This window comes from Mastomys coucha, unplaced genomic scaffold, assembly GCF_008632895.1.
Source record: "Mastomys coucha isolate ucsf_1 unplaced genomic scaffold, UCSF_Mcou_1 pScaffold21, whole genome shotgun sequence".
NCBI classification, from domain to species: domain Eukaryota; kingdom Metazoa; phylum Chordata; class Mammalia; order Rodentia; family Muridae; genus Mastomys; species Mastomys coucha.
In genome coordinates, this window is record NW_022196904.1 from 165,667,006 (window position 1) to 165,687,736 (window position 20,731).

Genomic DNA, 20,731 nt, shown 5'->3' on the forward strand with positions numbered 1-20,731 from the left:
GGCTGCCTGACATGGTGTCCCCTACATGCAGCCTCGTCTGTAAGAAAGGGAATTGGTTGCTACCTCGCCAGTTCCATTTTAGGATCTACTCGATCTGCTTTATGTTTCTCCATCCTGTAATGAATTCATCCTCTGATAATCCCAGACTTTGCCACACAAATCAGTATTTCAAACTTTTGTTTTATGAGTTAGTTTACTATGCCAAAATTAGGCAGTCATCTTGATATCATGGAATGGGTGGTGTGTGCATGTATGTGTGTGTGAGTGTGTGTGTGTGTGTATACCAGAAACATATAAGTTTATTGCTTCATTTCACCAATTTTAAGTATTAATTAATCAATTAATTAATTAATTTACATCCCAACTGCAGTCTCCCTTCCCTTCTCTTTGCCCAGTCCTCCCTCTCACTTCCTATTTCCCCTCATGCACCCCTCCCTACTTCTCCTCAGAAGAAAGGAAGCTTTCCATGCATATCAGCCAACCTTGGCATATCAAGTTGCAGCAGGACAAGGTGCATCTTCTCCTATTGAGGCTAGACAAGGCAGCCCAGTAGGGGGGAAGGGGTCCCAAAGACAGACAACAGAGTTAGAGACAGCCCCTGCTTTCGTTCTTAGGAGTTTGATATTAAGACCAAGAAGCACAACGGTTACATACGTGCAGAGGGCCTAGGTCAGTCCTATGCATGCCTCCTGATTGGCAGTTCAGTCACTGTGAGCCCCTACTGGCCCAGGTTAGTTGAGTCTGTAGGTTCTTGACCCCTGATGACTCTGATGACTCTCTACATGAGGCTCCTGTTGCAAGTATAACAGAATATCATTGACAGTGTCAGAGGTGGGCTTCTTCTCATGGTATGGGGCTCAGGCTCGACAAGTCATCGTTTGGCCATTCCCTCCATTTCTGCTCCATCTTTACCCCTATACATCTTGATGAAAGACAAATTATAGGTTTGGGTTGGGATTTGTGGTTGGGTTGGTGTCAGATTTCCTCCATTGAAAGTCTTGCCTGGTTACAGGAGATGGCCAGTACAGATTCCATATTTCCCATATTTCTAGGTTTAGATTTAGGTTTAGGCTTAGGGTTGGGGTTAGAGTTAGAGTTAGAGTTAGGGTTAGGGTTAGGGTCACCCTCATAGATTCTTAAGAGGTTCTGTTGCCCTAGGTTTCTAGGGGGATTTAGAGTTTTGTGAATCACATTGGCATGTCCTAACATGATCTGGATAGTCCCACTCACCAACCTGTCCAAATCCCTTGTCTGAGGAAAAAACAATTGTCCCAAACACATGACTACAAATCCATTTTATTTTGCCTTTGAACTAGGAAAACATTAGCCTACACATCCGATCCATTCATAAAATTCTAATTTAAACAAAAGAAAGAACGGCACATTGAAACATTAGATATTGTCTTGTTTTCCTACTTTGTTAGTTACAAAGGAGAACTTACAGTTGGGTGAACAAATACTTAAGGCATAGGATCATTCCTCTACAGATTTATACTCGATTCCACAAAATTCCACAAAAATCAATGTCAGCTTTGGAGCCAAATGTTTGAATACATGGAGATATTGTTTTAGTAACATGTTGTACAGATTCCCAAACTGTAAACTCTAAGATCTATAGTTTTTCTTAATTGTTCTTCAAAAATGTTGCCCCAAGATAGTTAGAATACAAATTTATTGCATGTATAAAGTCAAAAGATCTAAAATGTTTTATATAAATTTTAAAACCCTTGACATTATCCTAGTTTTCCATAAGCACAATAGAGAAATCATATTATAGAATCACACAAACAAAATTTATAATCAATGCTTTAAAATATACAAATAAGAGTGACTACTTTTTTAAAAAATCATTTTTTATGATTAAAAAAATGACATTTAAGGTAAAGTGCTATTCCAAAACAAGTATTTCATTTTAATTTTGAATTTTTAAAGATATGCCCAAAGAATTTTTAAAATTGCAAATAACAAAGTGAATGGATTCAAAACTAAAGTTCCAGGCTGAGTAAAGACAGAACATTCAAATTTCTCTGTGAAAAGCTAAATGGACTAGTATCAATTTCTCCATCAAATCAAGCCAGTATCGCATTATGAAAGCAATATAGCAACACAAATATACCCAGCTCAGTCGAGGACTCGGACACCTCAGCTATTCCTCAATCCTTTGTTATTTCTTCCAGCACCATGTCTGGCAAAAGCCACTCTGAGGCCTCTTGGGAACAGTAGGTTACATGGCCTTTGAGATCAAAAAGTTTCCTTGTGACTTGTATTTAAACTCTTGAGCAATTTCTAAGAAATCCCCCTTTAATTATGTAACTTGTCCTTCTTTGCAGATGGGTCACGATTGAGGATTCAGGAATCTTCATTGTATGGATTTGAAGAGTTGGAGATAAGATGGGGGACACACTCTTCTTTCTTTTTATCCTTGTCCTCTCCTCTGATCTAAAAACTCAGAAAGGATTCCAAGTCCCAGCAAAGTCTGGCTTTCAAGAAGGGGCATACACTTCCAAGCCAATGTGTCAGATTTGTAACTATGATCTAACAGAGGACACAGTGAGCTCTGAAGGACACGTTCCATCTCTAGAACGTTTGTACGATAAGAAAAACCCCAAGCCCTCTTTTGGATAATGATGAGTCTGATAACTGCTTTACAAAGAGGACCCCCACCAGATACCTGCTGACTCAAGAATTCAGTTACTGCTCAATGGGACTACTGTCAACATTTTTCTATTCCTAAAAGGAATGCGTCTACAGTTCAAACTAGAATTTTTTTTTTCTGAAGGAAAAAAAAAAAAAAGCTGGGGATTCCTGGGATGTCACAATCACTTCAGAAAAGATGGAGCAGTTATTCCACCATTGAACAAGTTATGTTACACTTAGAGTCAGTATGTGGTAGTGACAGGGGTGCGTGTTGGGAGACCACAGTCGGAAGAAGAGAGCTTCCTGTTTCAACAAGACAGTTTCAAATAAAATATGACGACCAGCCACCCTCTAACGCCCATTCCAGCCATGGTGTTTGATGATTGTTGGGTCTCTCAAAGTGATGCCTACCCATTGGAAGAGATAGAAAAGCTGATAAGAAAGCATCTGTTGTACACTAATCATTGCTTTTCAAAGGGTCTCAAGAACTTCTTTGCCACTCTAAAAACGGAGGTGTTCTGCCCTCAACCCACTTCTGCTTCTCCACTGCCAGCACACACACTGCTTCCGTTCAGAATGAGGTGGTGGGGCCGATTCTGTGATGACAAAACTTCTCAATGGCCTCTGCCTTGCAGTTGCCCTGAAGTACAGCTAATCCCAACAACTACGTCCCCTGCCGCTAAGTTTGTAGTGAATACAAATCCCGAATGAGAAAACTCCAGGCTACTGCACATTTCTTTCTTGTTCATTATTTTCCCCATATAAATATGTTAGCAAAACAGTATTAATAATTTACTTGGGAGGTGATACTCTGTCAAAATAAAATATTTCCAGACCGTGAACAACCTGGTGACCTGGGGGGTCCGCCAGCTTTGAAGATTCCCAGGGACGAGGCCACGTAGGTCACGTGAGGTTGCAAGCAGTCCTGACTTTAGCCAGGGATTCTTCATCTTTCTGATCTAACTCCCTTGCTACTGAGTAGGCCACTGATCCATTGGTCCACAGATGCAGCTTGGGCTCTGAGTCTTTGACCAGGAAAGGCACCTGTGTTCTCTTCATTCTCTTTACAATTCTAGCGAAGCCAAGCAGGATGGAGCTAAATACCATGGCAAACCCACAGAGAAGGAAGGCTGCAGTGTAGCTGCCTGTTGTGTCCACCAACCAACCTACAACAAAGTCAAAACCACAGAGCTGAACTAAAAATTCAATTACCGGATTACCCACTCTCAAATTTAATCATTGGTCAGGAAAATCTCCATAGACTACAGCACATCATCACTGATTTGAATGAAAAGCAGATGGCCTAAGGATATCTTGTAGCAACTGAGAAATATATAAATTAATAATTGCTATTAAGTGAAAGACTTAGGAGAGTCCTCTGTATTTGCTACTCACACAATAAATATTAGTGATTATGAACTCCATGAAATCTGGTTAAAAAGATTCAAGAGTGTATTTCATCATCTGTAGCTTTAAATATCATTTGAATTATTGAAGTTGGGATTATTGAAATAGGGGTTAAGTGGACATACAAAATGCTAATAGGATTCCCAGAACCCACACGCTACTATAAGTAACTTAATAGACTCCAGTGCAGCATCCAGTTGTCCATGGAAGACTAATTTCATCCATACCTTATTGGAAAATCAGGACTCTGGGCCATTGGCTAAGATCATGTGCAAAACATGGTGTTGTGTGCTGTTTTAAATGTATATACCTGAGGCCATACATCTATAATTACAGATTTACTTTTATTTTTGTTGCTACTGCAGTATATCAATCCCAATATCTATGCCTGCCACAAAATGTGAGGACTACTGTGTTTTGTGATAGAAAAATATGGGTCACAAGGATCATAGAATCAGTAGGGTAAGGCTTTACTCTTGCAGGCAATTGGTTTGTAGTTGACAAGGAGCATCTACACATTTTTCCTCAAAACATCATTTGTATGCTGAGAAAATCCACCAGGGAAGTATGCAGCTTCACTTTTCACCCACTTCAAATCCAAAAATCAAAGTGGAATAGAAAAATTAACTCTCACTCTACAGTTTCTCATGATCCATATTCCCTGACATATCTTTATTATAGTCTGATTTACATGTGGATTTCTGTAGGGACAAAGTAGTTACTTTACATTACAATAGAATCTTAATGTGCCTTGTCATAAGCCTCTAGATCATATTCTCTAAAATATACTACAGTCATTGTACAAAGGAATTATAAAAGATTATAAAGGCAGAATGTGGGTAGGGCCATAGTTCTTTGGTGCCTTTTGCATCTCTACAACCTTTCCCTCTTTCTGGACTCATTTGGAAGCTTTTTCTCATTTTGGCATATGAGCTGGACACAGAAGTGTGGGGTCACTTCCTCTACATCAATATGATGACAGTAGCTAGTAGACTTTGAACACTTACCTGCAATGGGTGGGCTCACCAAGTATGGCACTGCATGAAGGAAGTAGATCACACCAAGTGCTGATGACAAAGAGCTGGTCCCTACCATCTCTGCAGTCACTACCGGGATCAAGGTAACGTAGGCTCCATCAAAGTAGCCAAAGGTACAAGAGAAAGGCACAAGAAGGGGGAAGCTTTGGAGCACTGGCAGACACAGATAGCACAGCCCATCTAGTGCCACGGCAAAGAGGTAGCAAGCATACCGGTAATTCTTCAAACACCTACGGATGTGAAGAGCCATAATGAGTACGGGATGCACAGATTCCATGAAGGAGATTTTGAACAGAGCCATGCAACTGTAAACACTGCAGCTGTTTACACATGTGCCTTCTTATTTATCTTATACACACACATACACACACACATACACACACACACACACTGACACGCATGTTTGTAAGTATGTGAGCATATGCATTGGCTCCCATGGAGGCCATATTGGATTCCCTGGACCTAGAGTTACAGGAAGTTGTGAGCTGCTCAGTGTGGGTGCTGGGAACTGAACTCCATTCCACTGCAAAAGTAGCAAGTGTTCTTTACCGCTAGGACATCTTGCCAGCTCCTGTTATCCTCTGGTTGTTCTACTGGCGTATGTAAATGGATGTATATCTCTAGGAAGCATACATAGTATGGTGTTGCTCTAATATGTATAAGATTGTAATGTCACGACGGGCATAACTCTAACCTAAAATTCTTTCATCATAAAATGAGATCATCCACCTCAATATATGTAAACCTGGTTGTGAAATGATATATAGCATGTCAAGAAGCTACAATTTTCTAGGCAGCTACTATATTGAGTGCTGATCACATATTGCTGAGACTGGATATGAAGACATTAAAGTGAAGTGTAGGAGTGATGAAGGTCAGATCTAGGATTAAGTCCTACATCTAGACTCCCCCAGTGGTCTTCCACTCCATTCCCTCTCTGTAACCCCACCTCCATCTGTAATACCAATTATTTGAAAGATGGTAGAATGTCAGCTCTGTTGATTTGCGAATGCTTCCTCTCATCATCCTCCAACTTCTGCAGTCACCTGCTTGACAGATGGTGGCCCCTGAGAATCTCAGCAGTAGGTGATTTTAACAAGGGGCAGAACTGGCACAAGAATTTAGGTCTTGTGCCTAGCCACACCTCCTTCAGCTTTCATGTTGCTTCTCTCTGAGTCATCACTGTGCAGCGGACATCGTCCCACCCTTCCTCCTTCCTTTGTTTTTAATTTAAAATGTGGGAACTGCTGGGGCATGGCTCAGTGAGCTTGTCCAACATAGGAGTTGCTGCATTTATCACCAGCCAAGCACAAAAGGAAACAAGTAGAATCTGTCCTAAATATTATATTAATAATGCTAGAGAATCACAGTAGGATTCTGATTAATGACTAAAGTATAACTCATGAGAAGCCATTAGATAATGGCTTTCTTAGCTCATGACTCAAATATAAGTAATTTCTCACCTAAGGCACCATTAGAAATCTTTGGTCCAAACAGGTAATTAATTATTTGCTGTAGAGTTCCTATAAATTTAGGTCTCTAAGCCTACAATATTGTGAAAGTATTCTAATCCCACACTGAAATCTAAGTGTGTGGCTAATGACACTCTGTGTCATTACACCTGACCCTCCCACCTGGGAGTGGGGTAAGGTCCTCTTTCTCTTACTAACTAATCCCTGGGACAATTCAAAACGTGTTAAGACCATAGCAGCCGGGCAGCAGTTGTCGCAGTGGAGAACTAACTTGCCTTAGGCTGGAATCAAATTTGTCATAGGACTTTAATTTTCCTCACTCTGTGTAGTTCAGACAGACATTCAAACTAGACTAACTGGAACAAGAGTGGACAAATTAGGATCACATCTAGCTTGCTATTTGTGTGATTTACCTGGTTGGTTGGTTGGTTGGTTGGTTGGTTTTGTTTTAAATGGTTGTAAACAGTAAAAACAACAACAACAACAACAAAACCCCTAACCTTCGGTGAAATATAGAAATAGACATTTCAGTATGCATTTATATTCATCAGAACACAGCTGCTCTCATGCTGATGGCAGTCCTATAGAGTTATGACAAATAATATATCTTCTACAAAATCAAACAATGTTTTCTTTATCTGTCCCCATACATAAAAAGTTTGCCAACATCTGATCTATAAGAATCAGCAAGAAAAGCCACCTTTAGATACCAAAATTACCCTCCAAAGCTACGTGTGCAACAGTGTGAGGTCAAGGAAAACTTGGCACTTAAAGCTCCCTAGGAAAAACCAGTTTAGTTTTTCATGGACTTTACCTTCTGTCAGTTAGCCAGCCAAATGTGATGTTGCCAACAATATCAATCACCCCGAGGATGGACATGAGGAAAGCAGCTTGATGGTGGCTCACTCCGACACTCAAAGCATAAGGCACCAGGTACACAAAGAGAGGGCTACAGCCGTAGGCCATAAACAGAACGGAGACGGCCAACACGATGAAGTCTGACATCAGTAAAAAACCGTATTCCTGCTGCAAAGAGCAGCAAAGACGAGTCTCTGTCCATTCTTTGGTCAAAGGTGAATAGGGAGATGCCTGCTTACAGTCTTCTTTCTGAGATTCACCGTCGTGATTCTTCTCTGGGACTGATCGGTCCTCTTTAAGGGTAATTGGACGCATCAGAGCCCCACAGACACAGAGATTCAGAACGAAGCCGCCAAGAATGAGCAGTGCTCCTCGCCAGGAAAACTGTTCAATGAGGAGCTGAACGACGGGAGCCAGGATGAAGGTACCAATGCCACTGCCTGACATGGCAATCCCATAAGCCAGGGCTTTCCGTCTGCTGAAATACTTGCCCACCATGGCAATTGCTGGAGAGTAACAAAGTGCAAATCCAAGACCTGGGAAACAGAGAACGCCATGAATGCTGGTTCACGGTGAGCGGACAGTGGGAAAAACAGATGACTGAGACAAGAGAAGAGAATCTGATCTTCCAGAAAATCCCTTTAAAGCTGTTTGCATACCCAACTGAAAAATTAATCTTCCTGCCATTCTTTCATAATTTGCAAACTACAGAGAGGGCTTCTGTGACTTTTCCTTAGATATAATACACTAAAAGAAATTGTTTCTCAAAGACATGAAGGACTTGAAAAAAAAATCACTGCTCAAGCTAAGCTGGAATTTCCTAGCAAAATCAGGGAAATGCTGAACAAAGAAATTGACCATCCCCACTCCTTTCCACACACACTCTCTCCCTCTCTCCCCTGCCTATTTTTTGTAGGCTAAACTAGCTGAATACTTGTGTCACCTCTTCTCTGTCTGAGAAGACACAGCTTTGATGGTCTATGGTTCCCGGGATTTGTACAGAAATAGTAAACACTAGTCCAGGGAAGTTGCAGAATAATTTCATTTAGGTGGGAAGCATCACAGACTAGGGAATATTACGGAAGAGCATGGAATCTGGAAATATTCCTCAAGTCCTTCAGAAAAAAATACCAATAGTCCTGAAAGCTATCAAAAGCTTTTTGGCTTCTACCACCTCTAAAGTTTAACTTAGAAAACCCAAAGGGCTTCAAGCCTATGTTTCAGAACATGTAGGCTCTTTATCTCAATGCATCTAAAGATAGATATAAAATATGTGGCACCTCATTTGATAACCGATAATGCCAGAGAAGAGACAAAAGAAGTGCTCTCAACACCCATCCCTATCTGTACTACAGACTGTCAGCAGATCTATGGGTTTCCAGATGCTGGGACTTTCAGTGCTAAAGCGAGACCGGTTCCTAGTAAATTTAGCAGCCAGGCTCTGTGAGTTACTAGGGATGATTGTAACCTCGTAGCAGACAGATCCAGGTGCACAGCCTCACTTTGTGATTATACACATCCCTGGCCTCGTTCATCGTACACTCATAGCACATACCCATACAGTAGTGGGTACCACCCTCCATCCCTATATCTGTGATGAACATAAGGCCCCTCGAGTCTCACCAGCCAACCTCATCCCAACCCTATGCAGTCTCCTCCCCTTAAGCTTATGGAATGGACATGTTCTTCTCTTTCCATAAAATCCATCATTATTTTCTAAAGTGGGGTTTCTATCACACTGAAAAATAATGTGAAATATAAGAATACCTGAGACAAGGTGCTATGTTTTCTAAATTGAAGTTCCCATTTATTGGATAATATAACACTCATAAGAAAGAGTGGAAAATTCAGGCTGAGCCCAGTGATTAGTGTCTTACTTAGCAAAGGAAGACAGAGAATAACCAACCACTGTTGAAACTTTGTATTGTGTGGAGTAATTTATCATTTCTTCTGAGTACAGAGCCTCAGGCATATGTAATGTCAGAGAGAAAAGTTATGACAAAATTAAGGTGGTAAGGCTCACTAGGGTAATGGGATTACACTGCCAAGTCTCTGTAACTATTAAGCTGACATAAGCTATGCCAGCTGCGTTATGAGTCCAAAAAGAAGTATTTTATAAATCTCAATGCTTTCAACACTTGAACAAAGGTGGGGCCAGACTTGTGGAAGGATGTGTGCACTTACCTGTAAGAACTCCCAGACTGAGGTAGAGGTGCTTCAAGCTGGTGGCGAATGAGCCCAGGATGAAACCAGTAGATGCCAGCAAGCCACCTAGCATGATCCCCACTTGACAGGATAACTGGTTACTGACAACACTCCCTAGCGGAGCTTCAAAAACAACAAACAAATCAATAGAAAGAAAGGCTATGGGGATACCTTGAAAACACTGTGGTGTTCCACTGCAGGAAAAGACAGCCAGCAACCTTTTAAAGGACAGGCCCAGCCCTCTAGTTTTATAGTTTTGGAAACTGAGACCCCAAGGAAAAGGGACTCTTGGTAGTTACACATATAAGGAGCAGGGCAGAACTTCAGTGTCCTGACTTCGATTCATGCATTCTTGTCTCATTCTCTTACATCCAGGGCTAGCGTGTGGGCTTTTTGTTTTATTTTTATGTGCAAGAGTGTTTGCTTCCATCCATGCCTGTACATCATGTGCATGCCTGGTGCCAGTGGGACTAAGGGAGTGCGTTGGATCCTCTAGAACTGGATTTACAGAGGGTTGTGAGCTACCATGGGGGTGCTGGGAACTGAACCACCAAGTGCTCTTAACTACTCTCAACTGCTGAGCCATCTCTCCAGACCTAGGGTGTTTTTCACACAGGCATCACTTCTTTATGTAAACTGCATGTCACTTACTCAGGGATGTTAAATACAGTATTGTTTTTACAACACAACAGTAATGATGATCGTTACTTAATGAGTGAATTTTTATCTTGAAGGAAAAAAATCATAGTATTATCAGTACCCCTGGGGTGGGGGAATCAAAAGAGCTATGTCTCTGAATATCTGTTTACATGATCAGTTTTGTAGTGATCAAATTAAAATTGGAGACTCACACATGATAGACGTGGTTACCCAGCCAGCATCTCTGTTAAAGCCATGGCTGTTAGAATATTTAACTCTGGGAGAATTGGAATGTGTAAATCTCTAGAGACTGTTGAATTCTCAAGGGTGCTGCTACCATGGTTACTAGAAAGTGAAAACATTTGAGTCACCTAAACTAAACTTGGTGAGAAAGTTACAGCAACTGTAACAAGTAACCCTGGCAGACTTTCCTCAGGGGGAGTCCCAGCACAATGTGCAGTCTCTTGTTCAGGCTCTTAAATTCTCATAGCCTAGAAGCTGGTAAGCAGATGAATGCATGTAAACGAGGATCGCAGGGGTCACAATCTTTCCCAGAGTATGAATTCTCAGAGTTTGAGCCTGTCCAGAGCCTACACCACCATTGTTGCCATGTTGTTACTGCTCTGTGGAAAGCCTGAAATAACCTCCAGAAGATAACAGCGAGGGAAGTGAGTCATGCATATTCTCCAAGGCCTGCTGATACTAACACTGTGGCTAACACAACCCTGAAAATCTAGTGCTCAATGAAAGGAAGAGAAAGACGAGCTACATGCAGAACCTAAATGTGTGATTTTGTGAATTCTTATCAGTTGAAAAAGTAAACTTAGCCTTTTCAAAAAATTCTCAATCTACTCTAGAACCAAGGAAAGAAACTTCAACACAATCCCACTGGCTCCTAAATGTAGACATTTAGCAATAAATGTTATTTTGCTTGATTAAAATTATTAAAAATAAGGAAAATATAACAAAATTCAACTTATTAAAGATAAGTATATGAGTCAGTATGTAGAATAGTCACATGAATTTATCATGAATTACTGCTTAGTACTTCCCTTTTGACACTGAAGCAGGTAACTATTTTAGATTTATTTATTTTATATTATGTGTATGGCTGTTTTGTCTATGTCTAGTATACATGTACACCACATGTGAGCCTGCTTCACAAAGATCAGAAGAGGGCATCAGATCCCCTGGAACTGATGTTACACATAGCTGTTAGCTGCAATGTGGATGCTGGGACTTGAACCTGGGTCCTCCTGAAGAGCAGCAAGTCTCTTAACCCCTAAGCTATCTCTCCAGCCCCAGATAAAAGTCTCTAGAGCATCCTAGGATTTTTCTTAGTAAAAGAATTGAGTGGGTCCAGGCTAGAAATGGATTGTTCCAACTAAATGTGATCTTAGAAATTCACTAGGAAACCAAGTTGTAATTTTGTTTCAAAATTTACACCAAGAAAAGTTTTATCATCCTCTGCTACAGATGCGATGTTAGGTCTCACGAATTTCTGGAACACCATCCATGCCCTAGAAAGCACACTTGAGATTTCACGAATGAAGATATAACCACGGTGAGCCACTTAGTGCTTGATTACATGCTCCTATCCTTGCCTGATATTTCTCTTAATCAGGAAAAGATGACATTTGTGTGTTGAATTTGGAATCCTCAGGTAAAGGAGCAGAAAGAAAGCCAAGGCTTGAGCTATGATGTCACTCACTGAAGAAGACCCTGTAGAGATGGCCCGTGCACTGTCTAAAGCCATGCCTCCCTGAGAGCTCCTGATCCCACTGAATCTTGGAAGCAAAGCAGTGTTGGCCCTGATTAGTATTTGGGTCGGAGAAATGGCTTACTGTCCTATCCAATGTACCCTTTCATGGCTGGAGAATGAGAAAGCCATCAAATGGAAAGACATGGCCTGTTACATTCTGCCCAGAAATTTCTCCCCAGATCACCACAAGCTCTAAAACACTTAGCATCCAGATGAACCCAATGAGTTGTGTCCTTCCCAATGTACTGATGAACTCCTCCATCTGGCATTAGTCAAGGCCATCAGTTCCAAGAGCAAGTCTGGTTAGGTTTCGCTGAAGATGAGATTGATCTTCCAGGTTTTCAATCTCCCTAACTTGTAACATCCTTCCACTTAAAAAATGAATAATAACCAGCGTCACCTGATCCTGTCAAAAGCCATTGCCATGTTCAGTTCCATAATTTCCATGACATGTCCATCCTGGTAAATAATACTCACCACAGAGCATTGTCATACAGTCGGCAATGGAATGGATCCATGCTGTTTGGGAATAATCCTGAGCAAAGTACGTCTGAAACTCCACAAAAAATATGGAGATACATCTGGAAAATACAATGCGGGCATTTTATACAAAATATGAATGAATATGGAATTGAATCAGAACCTAAAAGTTTTATTTCAATCACCTACTGAAGTGTCAAAGGATGTCAGTTACTGAGCCATCGTCAGTAGGAAGACAGAAGTTGACAATTGTGGCCATTCTGAGGAGCCAGAAAACAAGTGTACCCTTATCAGAGAGGCTGCTAAAACTATGCAGCTAGGAAGAACACTGCTCTGAGAAGGTGTCATGGGAAAAGAGAAAGAATGTTAAGGACATAGTTTACTGTTCATTATTGTAACTATTATTTTCTCTATAGCTCTAACCTCTCCAAAGTTATATACAACTTTAAACTTGAAAAAATAAAGAATAATGTAAAAAAGAAGCCTTAGAAGTTTACTTCTAATATTTGTACAAAGGCAGTAATCTGATGATGATGATGATGATGACGATGATGTACTGTACTGAAATTAATATATTTTAGAGAACAATTTACTATGTCCAAACATTGTAATTGACCAGTTTATCATTAAAAGACTTGTCTTAGTTACTTTTCTATTGCTGTAATAAGACACCATGACCAAGGTAACTTATAAAAGAAATAGTTCTTTCACATGAGTATATGTTCAGAAAAAAAAGACAAATGGTAATGTTAGGTTGAAAATAATTGTCTACAGAGTACGTGAGGCAATGGTTTAGCACTGCAGCATTTGGAAGGAGCCTCAAACAGAGTCATTTAATGACCTTGTTTAGGGCCTGGCACCTTGAAAGGGATACAATAGCAGAGAAAGAATACTGCTCTTAGAGGATGGCCTTGTTGGGCATCAATGGGAGGCTTTTGGTCCTGGGAAGACTCGATGCCCCATTGTAGGGGAATGCCATGGTGGGGAGGCAGGAGTGGTTGAGCAGGTGTGTGAGCACCCTCATAGAAGCAGGAGGAGAGGGGATGGGATAGGGGTTTCCAGAGGGGAAACTGAGAAAGGGGATAACATTTGAAATGTAACTAAATAAAATATCCAACAACAACAACAACAAAAGAATACTGTTCTTGTTTCTTGTTGATAAGAAGTTATATCTTTTTAGATATATCCAAATCCCAACTCTTCTAGATGCAGCAACCCATAGTCAACTGGGATTTAGTCTTACACTCCTCTGCAGTTGCTTCCAGTTAGGAAGATGGATGATGGAGAGACTGGGGCAGGAAGAGAAGTCGGTGGGATCAGGGCAGCTATGTTACACAAGGCCGTCTTTAAGAGAGCACACTTTAAATACTCTCACAGAGTTTGCCATTCCAAAGTATGACTCTTAATTAATGACCAGCTGCCAGTGAATTAAAATTCTTAATAATCCTATCTTTGTAATTAGATTTATAACTGAAGTTCAGTGGAACAACAGAGGCTTCATGCCAACAAAGGATACATGTGTCCTATGTGTCTATTACTCTTTGCTGCCCCATTTACATGGAGTGTAGTAGATATCTTATGTCCACAGAATTCCAGTTGACCTGTAGTCCAAGGAAGCTTAGCAGGACTCAAAGCTAGCACATGAATGCATTACACCCATGATAGTGAGTACATGGAAGCCGTAGGGAAGGCCACGTGGCCAAGAGAGGCCATGCTCTCTTTCTGCACCCAAACTTGTTCCAAAACAGAAAGAGGCAAAGGTACCCTAAAGCTCACAGTCCCAGTCACCTATAGTGAGAATGGTGGTACAGAGGAAGAGGACAAGAGGGTTACTCCTAACTTCTGTTCCTTTTCAGGAAGTTGAAGATGGCTCCATAGGTCATGTGCTTAATGAGCAGACATGAAGACCTGAGTTTGTATTCCCAGAACTCATGGAAACACTAAGTGTGGAACAATCTTCCTGTAACACCAGTGTTAGGGAGATGAAGTCAGGCAGATCCTAGGGCTTTTTGAATGTGTGAGTAGAACACACACGTGCACACACATACACATACATATACGCACACATGGAGTGTTGTAAATATCTTGTGTGCACAGAATTCCCATTGACCTATAGTCCAAGAGAGCTTAGCAGGACTCAAATGTGTACATTTGCATACAATACACAAATACACATAAAGATATAGATGAATGGATGAATAGATAGACAGACAGACAGACAGATAGATAGACAAGAGAGGAGAAACAAGAGAAAATGAGAATAATATACAAGAATTGGAAATGCAAATGAAAATATTATTGTTAGCCATATCCAGGATTTCCACTGTTCTGATGAAATCAAATTCGCATGGGTGTGCAAGCTATAAAACATGAGTTACACAGTATCAGTGGTTCTACATACAGGTAAACACACTGATTTGCATCTAAAATTGGCATTTTATAGCACAGATTATCAGTAAGTTCATAATAGTGATTTCACACTCTTATTTTCCTTGATTAAATAGTAATAAATGCCAAAGGAACACCATAAAAAAAACTTGACCAGACTCAAGAAAGAACAATAATTTCTCATTATGGTTTGACAATGCTTTTTCTCCTGCTTTTTTTTTTTTTTTTTTTTTTTTTTTTGTAACAAAAGCATGTTATTTTGTGTTGGGCTCTTTAATTATTTTGCCAAGGGAAGGAAGTAATACAGAACTGGCAAAAAGAAAGGTCAAACTGTGCTATAAGATAAGGAATCCACATCCTGGTCAAAAGGAATAGCCCATCCTCTCCACCAATCATCAAATATGGCGCCCCAGGAGGACTGGCAGCTTCCTACAGGTGATGGGGCAGTGGGCTCTGATAGCTATAACTGTGTGCTTCTGTTTGTGTACTGGTCAGCTGAGGTCATGCTGAGGGCACATCTCAGTGTCACACCCATCCCTGTGCTCCTCCACAATGAGGCTAGCAGAATTGTTGCAGTCAAAAGGATGTGAAAAGCAGTTCTTCTCCACCCATTGATTTGAGAATCCAGACAATGCCTTGTAATAGATCTGATGCAAAGTCTGTAATCATGTCAGAGGCTGGAGTATTGAAGTGATACAGTCACCCTCAACAGCACAAACAATGCTTTTGAACCACCCAGAAAGCGGCAGGACTTTAATTTGAATGAAAATACATTAGAACTTCTTAAAAACACGAAGCCAGTTTTAATTTGGAGCAACAAGGAAAGCAAGAACCCTTCCCCCCCCAATGCAAATGGAAGGGCCCCACCTGTCGATCTTGCTTCCTTCCCAAGATACCAATATCAAGAATAGTCACTGACAAATATCTACAAAAGAAGCTATCAGCAGAGCAAACAAGCAGCCCATAAAGTGGGAGAAAATCCTCACCAGCTCGACATTAGACACAGGGCCAATACCAAGAGCTTATAAAGAACTGCACAAATAGCTAAAAATAAAATCTGGTGCTCATGAGCAAATGGACCCAGGAGATGGAAAGTTTTCAAGTGAAGAAATACAAATGGCCAATAAGTTTTGTTGTTGTTGTTGTTGTTGTTGTTGTTTTTATCCCTAGTTGATATCCCTAGTCATCAAGGGAGTGCAAATTAAAACTGCTTTGCAATACCACCTCCTCTTAGCCAACAATCTGACAAACGTTGGCAAGGGCATGGAGAGAAAGGAACCCTTGCTCACTGCTGGTGGGAGTGCAAACTAGTAAAATCATCGTAAGAATTAGTAGGACATTTCCTCCAAAGATTTAAAATAGAACTATTATCTGACCCAGCTATACCATACCACAGCATATACTACACCAGAGCACTGATATGTACTATACCAGAGCATATATGTCCCAACCTCCATACCATACCACAGAGATACTTCCACAACCATGTTTATAGCTGTTATACACACAATAGCAAGGAAATGGAACAGATAAGTGAATGATGGAAATGTGGCACACATATCCAGTGGAATTTCTGAGTTTGAGGTGACCCAAACTCAGAAAGGCAAAAGTCTAGTGCCTCCTCACATGCAGATCCTAGTCTGTACATATGCATTTATGTATACACACATAAGAATGTATAGAGCCTAAAACCTTCAACAGGAGACCAAGAGAGGGATCAAATAGGTACCTAGGAAGGATAAGGGCACATGGAACACAAAAAGAGGAGGAGACTGGGCAGTACACAGGAAAGTTAGGCATAACTGAGATGTGGGGGAAATGAGTTGAAGATAAGAATCACTAAAACACATCATTCAAAAATGCCTTAATGTCTGGATTTGATGATTGATTATGGGAAGGATTCCCAGGTGGAACAGTCTCTGGATTGTCCTTCCTTCAGTCTCTGCTCCATAGTTAGTCTCTGCAACTCCTTCCATGGGTATTTTGTTTTAGTTTTCCTTCTTCTTGAGTTTCTTGTGGTTTGTGAATTGTACTTTGTGTATTCCGATCTTCTGAGCTAATATCCACTTATCAGAGAGTGCATACTGTGTGTGTTCTTTTGTAATTGGGTAACCTCACTATTGTGGATGCCGGCAAGTACTGGCTGACAGGAACCTGGTATAGTTGTCTCCTGAGAGGCTCTGATGGTACCTGGCTAATACAAAAGTAGAGGCTCACAGCCAACCATTGGACTGAGCACAGGATCCCCAATGAAGGAGCTAGAGAACAGACCCAAGGAGTTGAAGGGCTTGGAGCCCCTTAGAACGAACAACAATATGAACTAACTTGTACCCTCAGAGCTCCCGGGGACTAAACCACCAACCAAAGAGTACACATGGTGGGACTAATGGCTCCAGCAGCATGTGTATAGAAGAGGATGGCCTAGTCGGTCATCAAGGGCAGGAGAGGCCCTTGGCCCTATGAAGATTCTATGCCCCAGTGTAGGGGAATGTCAGGGCCAGGAAGAGGGTGAAGATGGGTTGGTGAGCAGGGGGAGCGGGGAGGGAACAGGGGTTTGTTTTGTTTTGTTTTGTTTTATTTTTTTCTTTTTTTCAGAGGAGAAACTAGGAAAGGAGATATCATATGACATGTAAATAAAGAAAATATCTAAAACAAAAATTTTCAAAAAAAAACAAACAAAAATGCAATAATGAAATCTAGTATCTTGTACATTAATTTAAATTTTTTTCATATCACTAACAATAACTTTCTTTTCTAACAGGTCATTTTTCTACTGCTTCAGTGTTTTCCTCTCAGACAATACAAGTTTTAGAGCTGGATCACTTGGCCATTTCTCTTCTTGTCGCCTCCCAGTTCAAAATGCTTGCACCTCTTAATGGCCAGCATCCTCTCGGATCTGCAGTTGGGCTCAGCACACTCAAGCCCGAGCACAGTCTCCTTTGTGGTTTAGGACGTCTTTTGGGAAATTGGCTTTGTTTGCCCATCATAGCCACTCTGCTTGCGGTAATAGCACTGCTACCCTTGGGTATAGAGGGAATCTTTGCCCTTCATCTACTGGGTAACTTTGTGAGGCTGAGGCTTGCCACATTTCTTACAGAAAGTCCTTCAGGTTTTAGATACGTTGGCCATCTTTGCAGTAGAGGTATCTGTGATGAAAATGAGAGACCTGGTGTCTGTGATGGCTACCTCAATTACTGAGCAGAAAAGGGCTAATTTAAACTTTTTAATTAAAATGATAAATACCAATATAAAGCAATAACAAAAATCTTGTGAAGTTCCTTGCTGTCTGGAACTAAAATATCTTATCATTTTCTCCTAACTACTTAGCTTTCATTATCAAAAGAGTTAAGTTATCCATCACCCAGGAGTTTCAGTAGAACACTATTGACTGTGGGGCTGGGTAAGCCCTAGCGAGATTTGTCCTGTGTGGCAGGATGCTTAGAAGCATCTCCGGCTTCTGTTGCAAATGTCTTTAGACATTGCCAACAAGCCTTGGAAACCAAAATGAACCCAACTGACAAGTGATCTAATCATCCAGTTTTCCAACCTCTCTTCAGAGCATTCAAATCCCTTCATGGGTCGCCATTTCCATTATTGTTCATAATTGACTGACAGCAGTACCTTTCCCCTGAACTGTAGCCCAAAGCTCCTAACTGATACTTCTACATTCACACTTGGCCGGCTTCAGTGCATTCTGCAAACAGTGCCTTCCTAGAACAGATCCTGGCATTTCCAATGATTTAGCCTGACTTAGGAGGCTTTGTTGTCCTTGCCCCTTTCTGCCCATTGTTTGGATACTTTGCTTCAGCCATACTGAACATCTTTCTATCTCTTTTAACACCATCCCTGTGTTTTATGCACGTCTGAACATTATGGCTTTTTCTGTGATTCACCTCTATATTTTTGGTTGTGAGCCTAGCCTTTAACGGCTGAGCCATCTCTCCAGCCCGTGATTCACCTCTAAGTCCCCTCTTTTAGCCACAGGCAGTCAGCTGTTCTATGCCTCCAGGAAGTCTTCCTTAAGCTGCTCGCTTATTACTCAAGACAAGAATTGATGTTTCTCGTATGAGTCCTCTACATGTTGCACGTCCATCTGTGGTCTGGCAACTCAGTTTCCTCTTGTTTGTCCACTAGACATTGCACTGTGACAGCGGAAGGCACATATGTCTTAATTCACGCTAAATCCCAATCATCTAGTATAGTATCTGTTATGAATTGGGTGCTTATAAATATTGTTCAACGGAAGAAGACAATGACGTTTGAAAAGAAAGGAGAATGGATGGAGGAAGGGAGGGGAGACCCTTGTTAGAGAATCTGATTGGAATGCAAGGAAGTGAAAAGCTCCACTGAAAAAAGAAAAGGAAGCAAGACCGTCAGTGCCATCAGAGGACACATGCGGAGGCGAGCTGAAGCAGGGATGTGAAGCATCCAGACAGGCTCTGAGGAGACAGAAAGAATCAGCACTATCAGTGCAGAAGATGTTGAAGTGACAGCAAAGAGTAGTTGAGAAAATGGTAAGATGTTTTGAAATGATGAACCAGTCTCTTCGCTAAATCATTCCGGGGAACATAATATTAGTGTATTGTCTCTTGTGATTTCTTGAAAAATTTGGTTTGCCTTTTTAAAATTAAATTAAATTATTTATTTATTTTACATCCTGATTGCATCTCCCCCTCCCTTCCCTCTTCTCAGTCCCTCTCTCTTATCTCCCATTGACCCTCCCAACTATCTCTCCTCCCTTCCTCCCCTTCTCCTCAGAAAAGAGGAGGCCTCCCATGGGTATCAGCCAGCCTTGACATATCAAATTGTAGTAAAATTAGGCACATTTTCTTTTATTGAGGCTAGACAAGGCAGCCCAGTGAGGGGAAAGAGATCCAAAGACAGGCAGTGTAGTCAGACAGCCCCTGCTCCCACTTTAGGAGTCCCACATGAAGACCCAGCTGCAGAACTGTTGCATGCATGCTCTCTGGTTGTCAGTTCAGTCTCTGTGAGCCCCATAGGGCACAGGTCAGTTGATTGTTTCCGAACTGAGTTGAATAGTCATATCAATAAAACTTTGGGTCTGAAAATTAAAGGCATGAGCTTCATGTCACGCTAAGGTGAGAACCTTAGCCCGAGGTAAAACGTTCAGTGACCATATCTACCTTTCTGAGCATCTCAACAGTCATGAAGTTCAGAAAGATGGTTATGTCACTCAGTGGGAAAAGGACCAAGTGACAAATGAAAAATAATAAAAAGGAAAGAAATAATATGGCCATTTCTACCTCTTTAGAAAAGGAGAGAAATGACCGTAGAGCTTTCCAGATAATGAAGGTTTGTGTTGTAAGATTTAAAATCCAGGGATATCTGAAATAAATGAAGTGTAATAGGAGAACACATGGATCTGGATGCTTGCAATAACCAGAGTCAGGAAAGCAAAGATTCACACACACAGAAAGAGTTACTGAGGAAGCATTTGATCTCTCAGGGATTCAATTTCTTCATCTGTAAATCAAGCATTTTTCTAAACATAACTCACAAAAGTCAGAATGATGAATCTCAAAATGTCTCTTCAGCCTTGGGGGACTAATATGATTCATTCACAAAAACGTAGAAGCAGCACACAACCAGCGTCATCACTTATAACCAAACCACTTTCTTAAAGGTAATCTGACTTAACAGATCAATGAGCTGTCTGTCTCAACCTCACCACTGCTCTGACCTTGCCCTAGCTATGCTAAGTCAGATCAAGAGCTGACTCACAGGCATGTAGACTACTAGATAAAATCATTGTCATATCCCTTGACTGACTAATCCTGCAATGTGGTGGGAATGACTTCACAAAAACTAATTGAAAGCATGTCAAC

The 20,731-nt window shown here is 41.0% G+C and overlaps 1 protein-coding gene and 1 pseudogene across 4 annotated transcripts in view; both read right to left on the reverse strand.

The window, feature by feature from the left end:
• Nucleotides 1-1,282: 1,282 nt before the first annotated feature.
• Nucleotides 1,283-20,731, reverse strand: part of Slc16a12 (solute carrier family 16 member 12) — a 78,134-nt gene continuing 58,685 nt past the window's right edge. For 2 of the 4 annotated variants that reach the window (XM_031390142.1, XM_031390141.1), the window contains exons 3-7: nucleotides 12,495-12,598; nucleotides 9,596-9,739; nucleotides 7,368-7,947; nucleotides 5,052-5,311; nucleotides 1,283-3,803 (exon numbers count right to left, since the gene is read on the reverse strand). In XM_031390142.1, coding sequence (XP_031246002.1) covers nucleotides 3,541-3,803; nucleotides 5,052-5,311; nucleotides 7,368-7,947; nucleotides 9,596-9,739; nucleotides 12,495-12,598 — 1,351 coding nt within the window. In that variant the 3' untranslated portion in view covers nucleotides 1,283-3,540. Of the gene's footprint in view, nucleotides 3,804-5,051; nucleotides 5,312-7,367; nucleotides 7,948-9,595; nucleotides 9,740-10,467; nucleotides 10,995-12,494; nucleotides 12,599-20,731 lie in introns of those variants that run through there. The other 2 variants (XM_031390144.1, XM_031390143.1) reach the window with 2 other exon arrangements.
• Nucleotides 17,611-18,014, reverse strand: LOC116103772 (annotated as a pseudogene).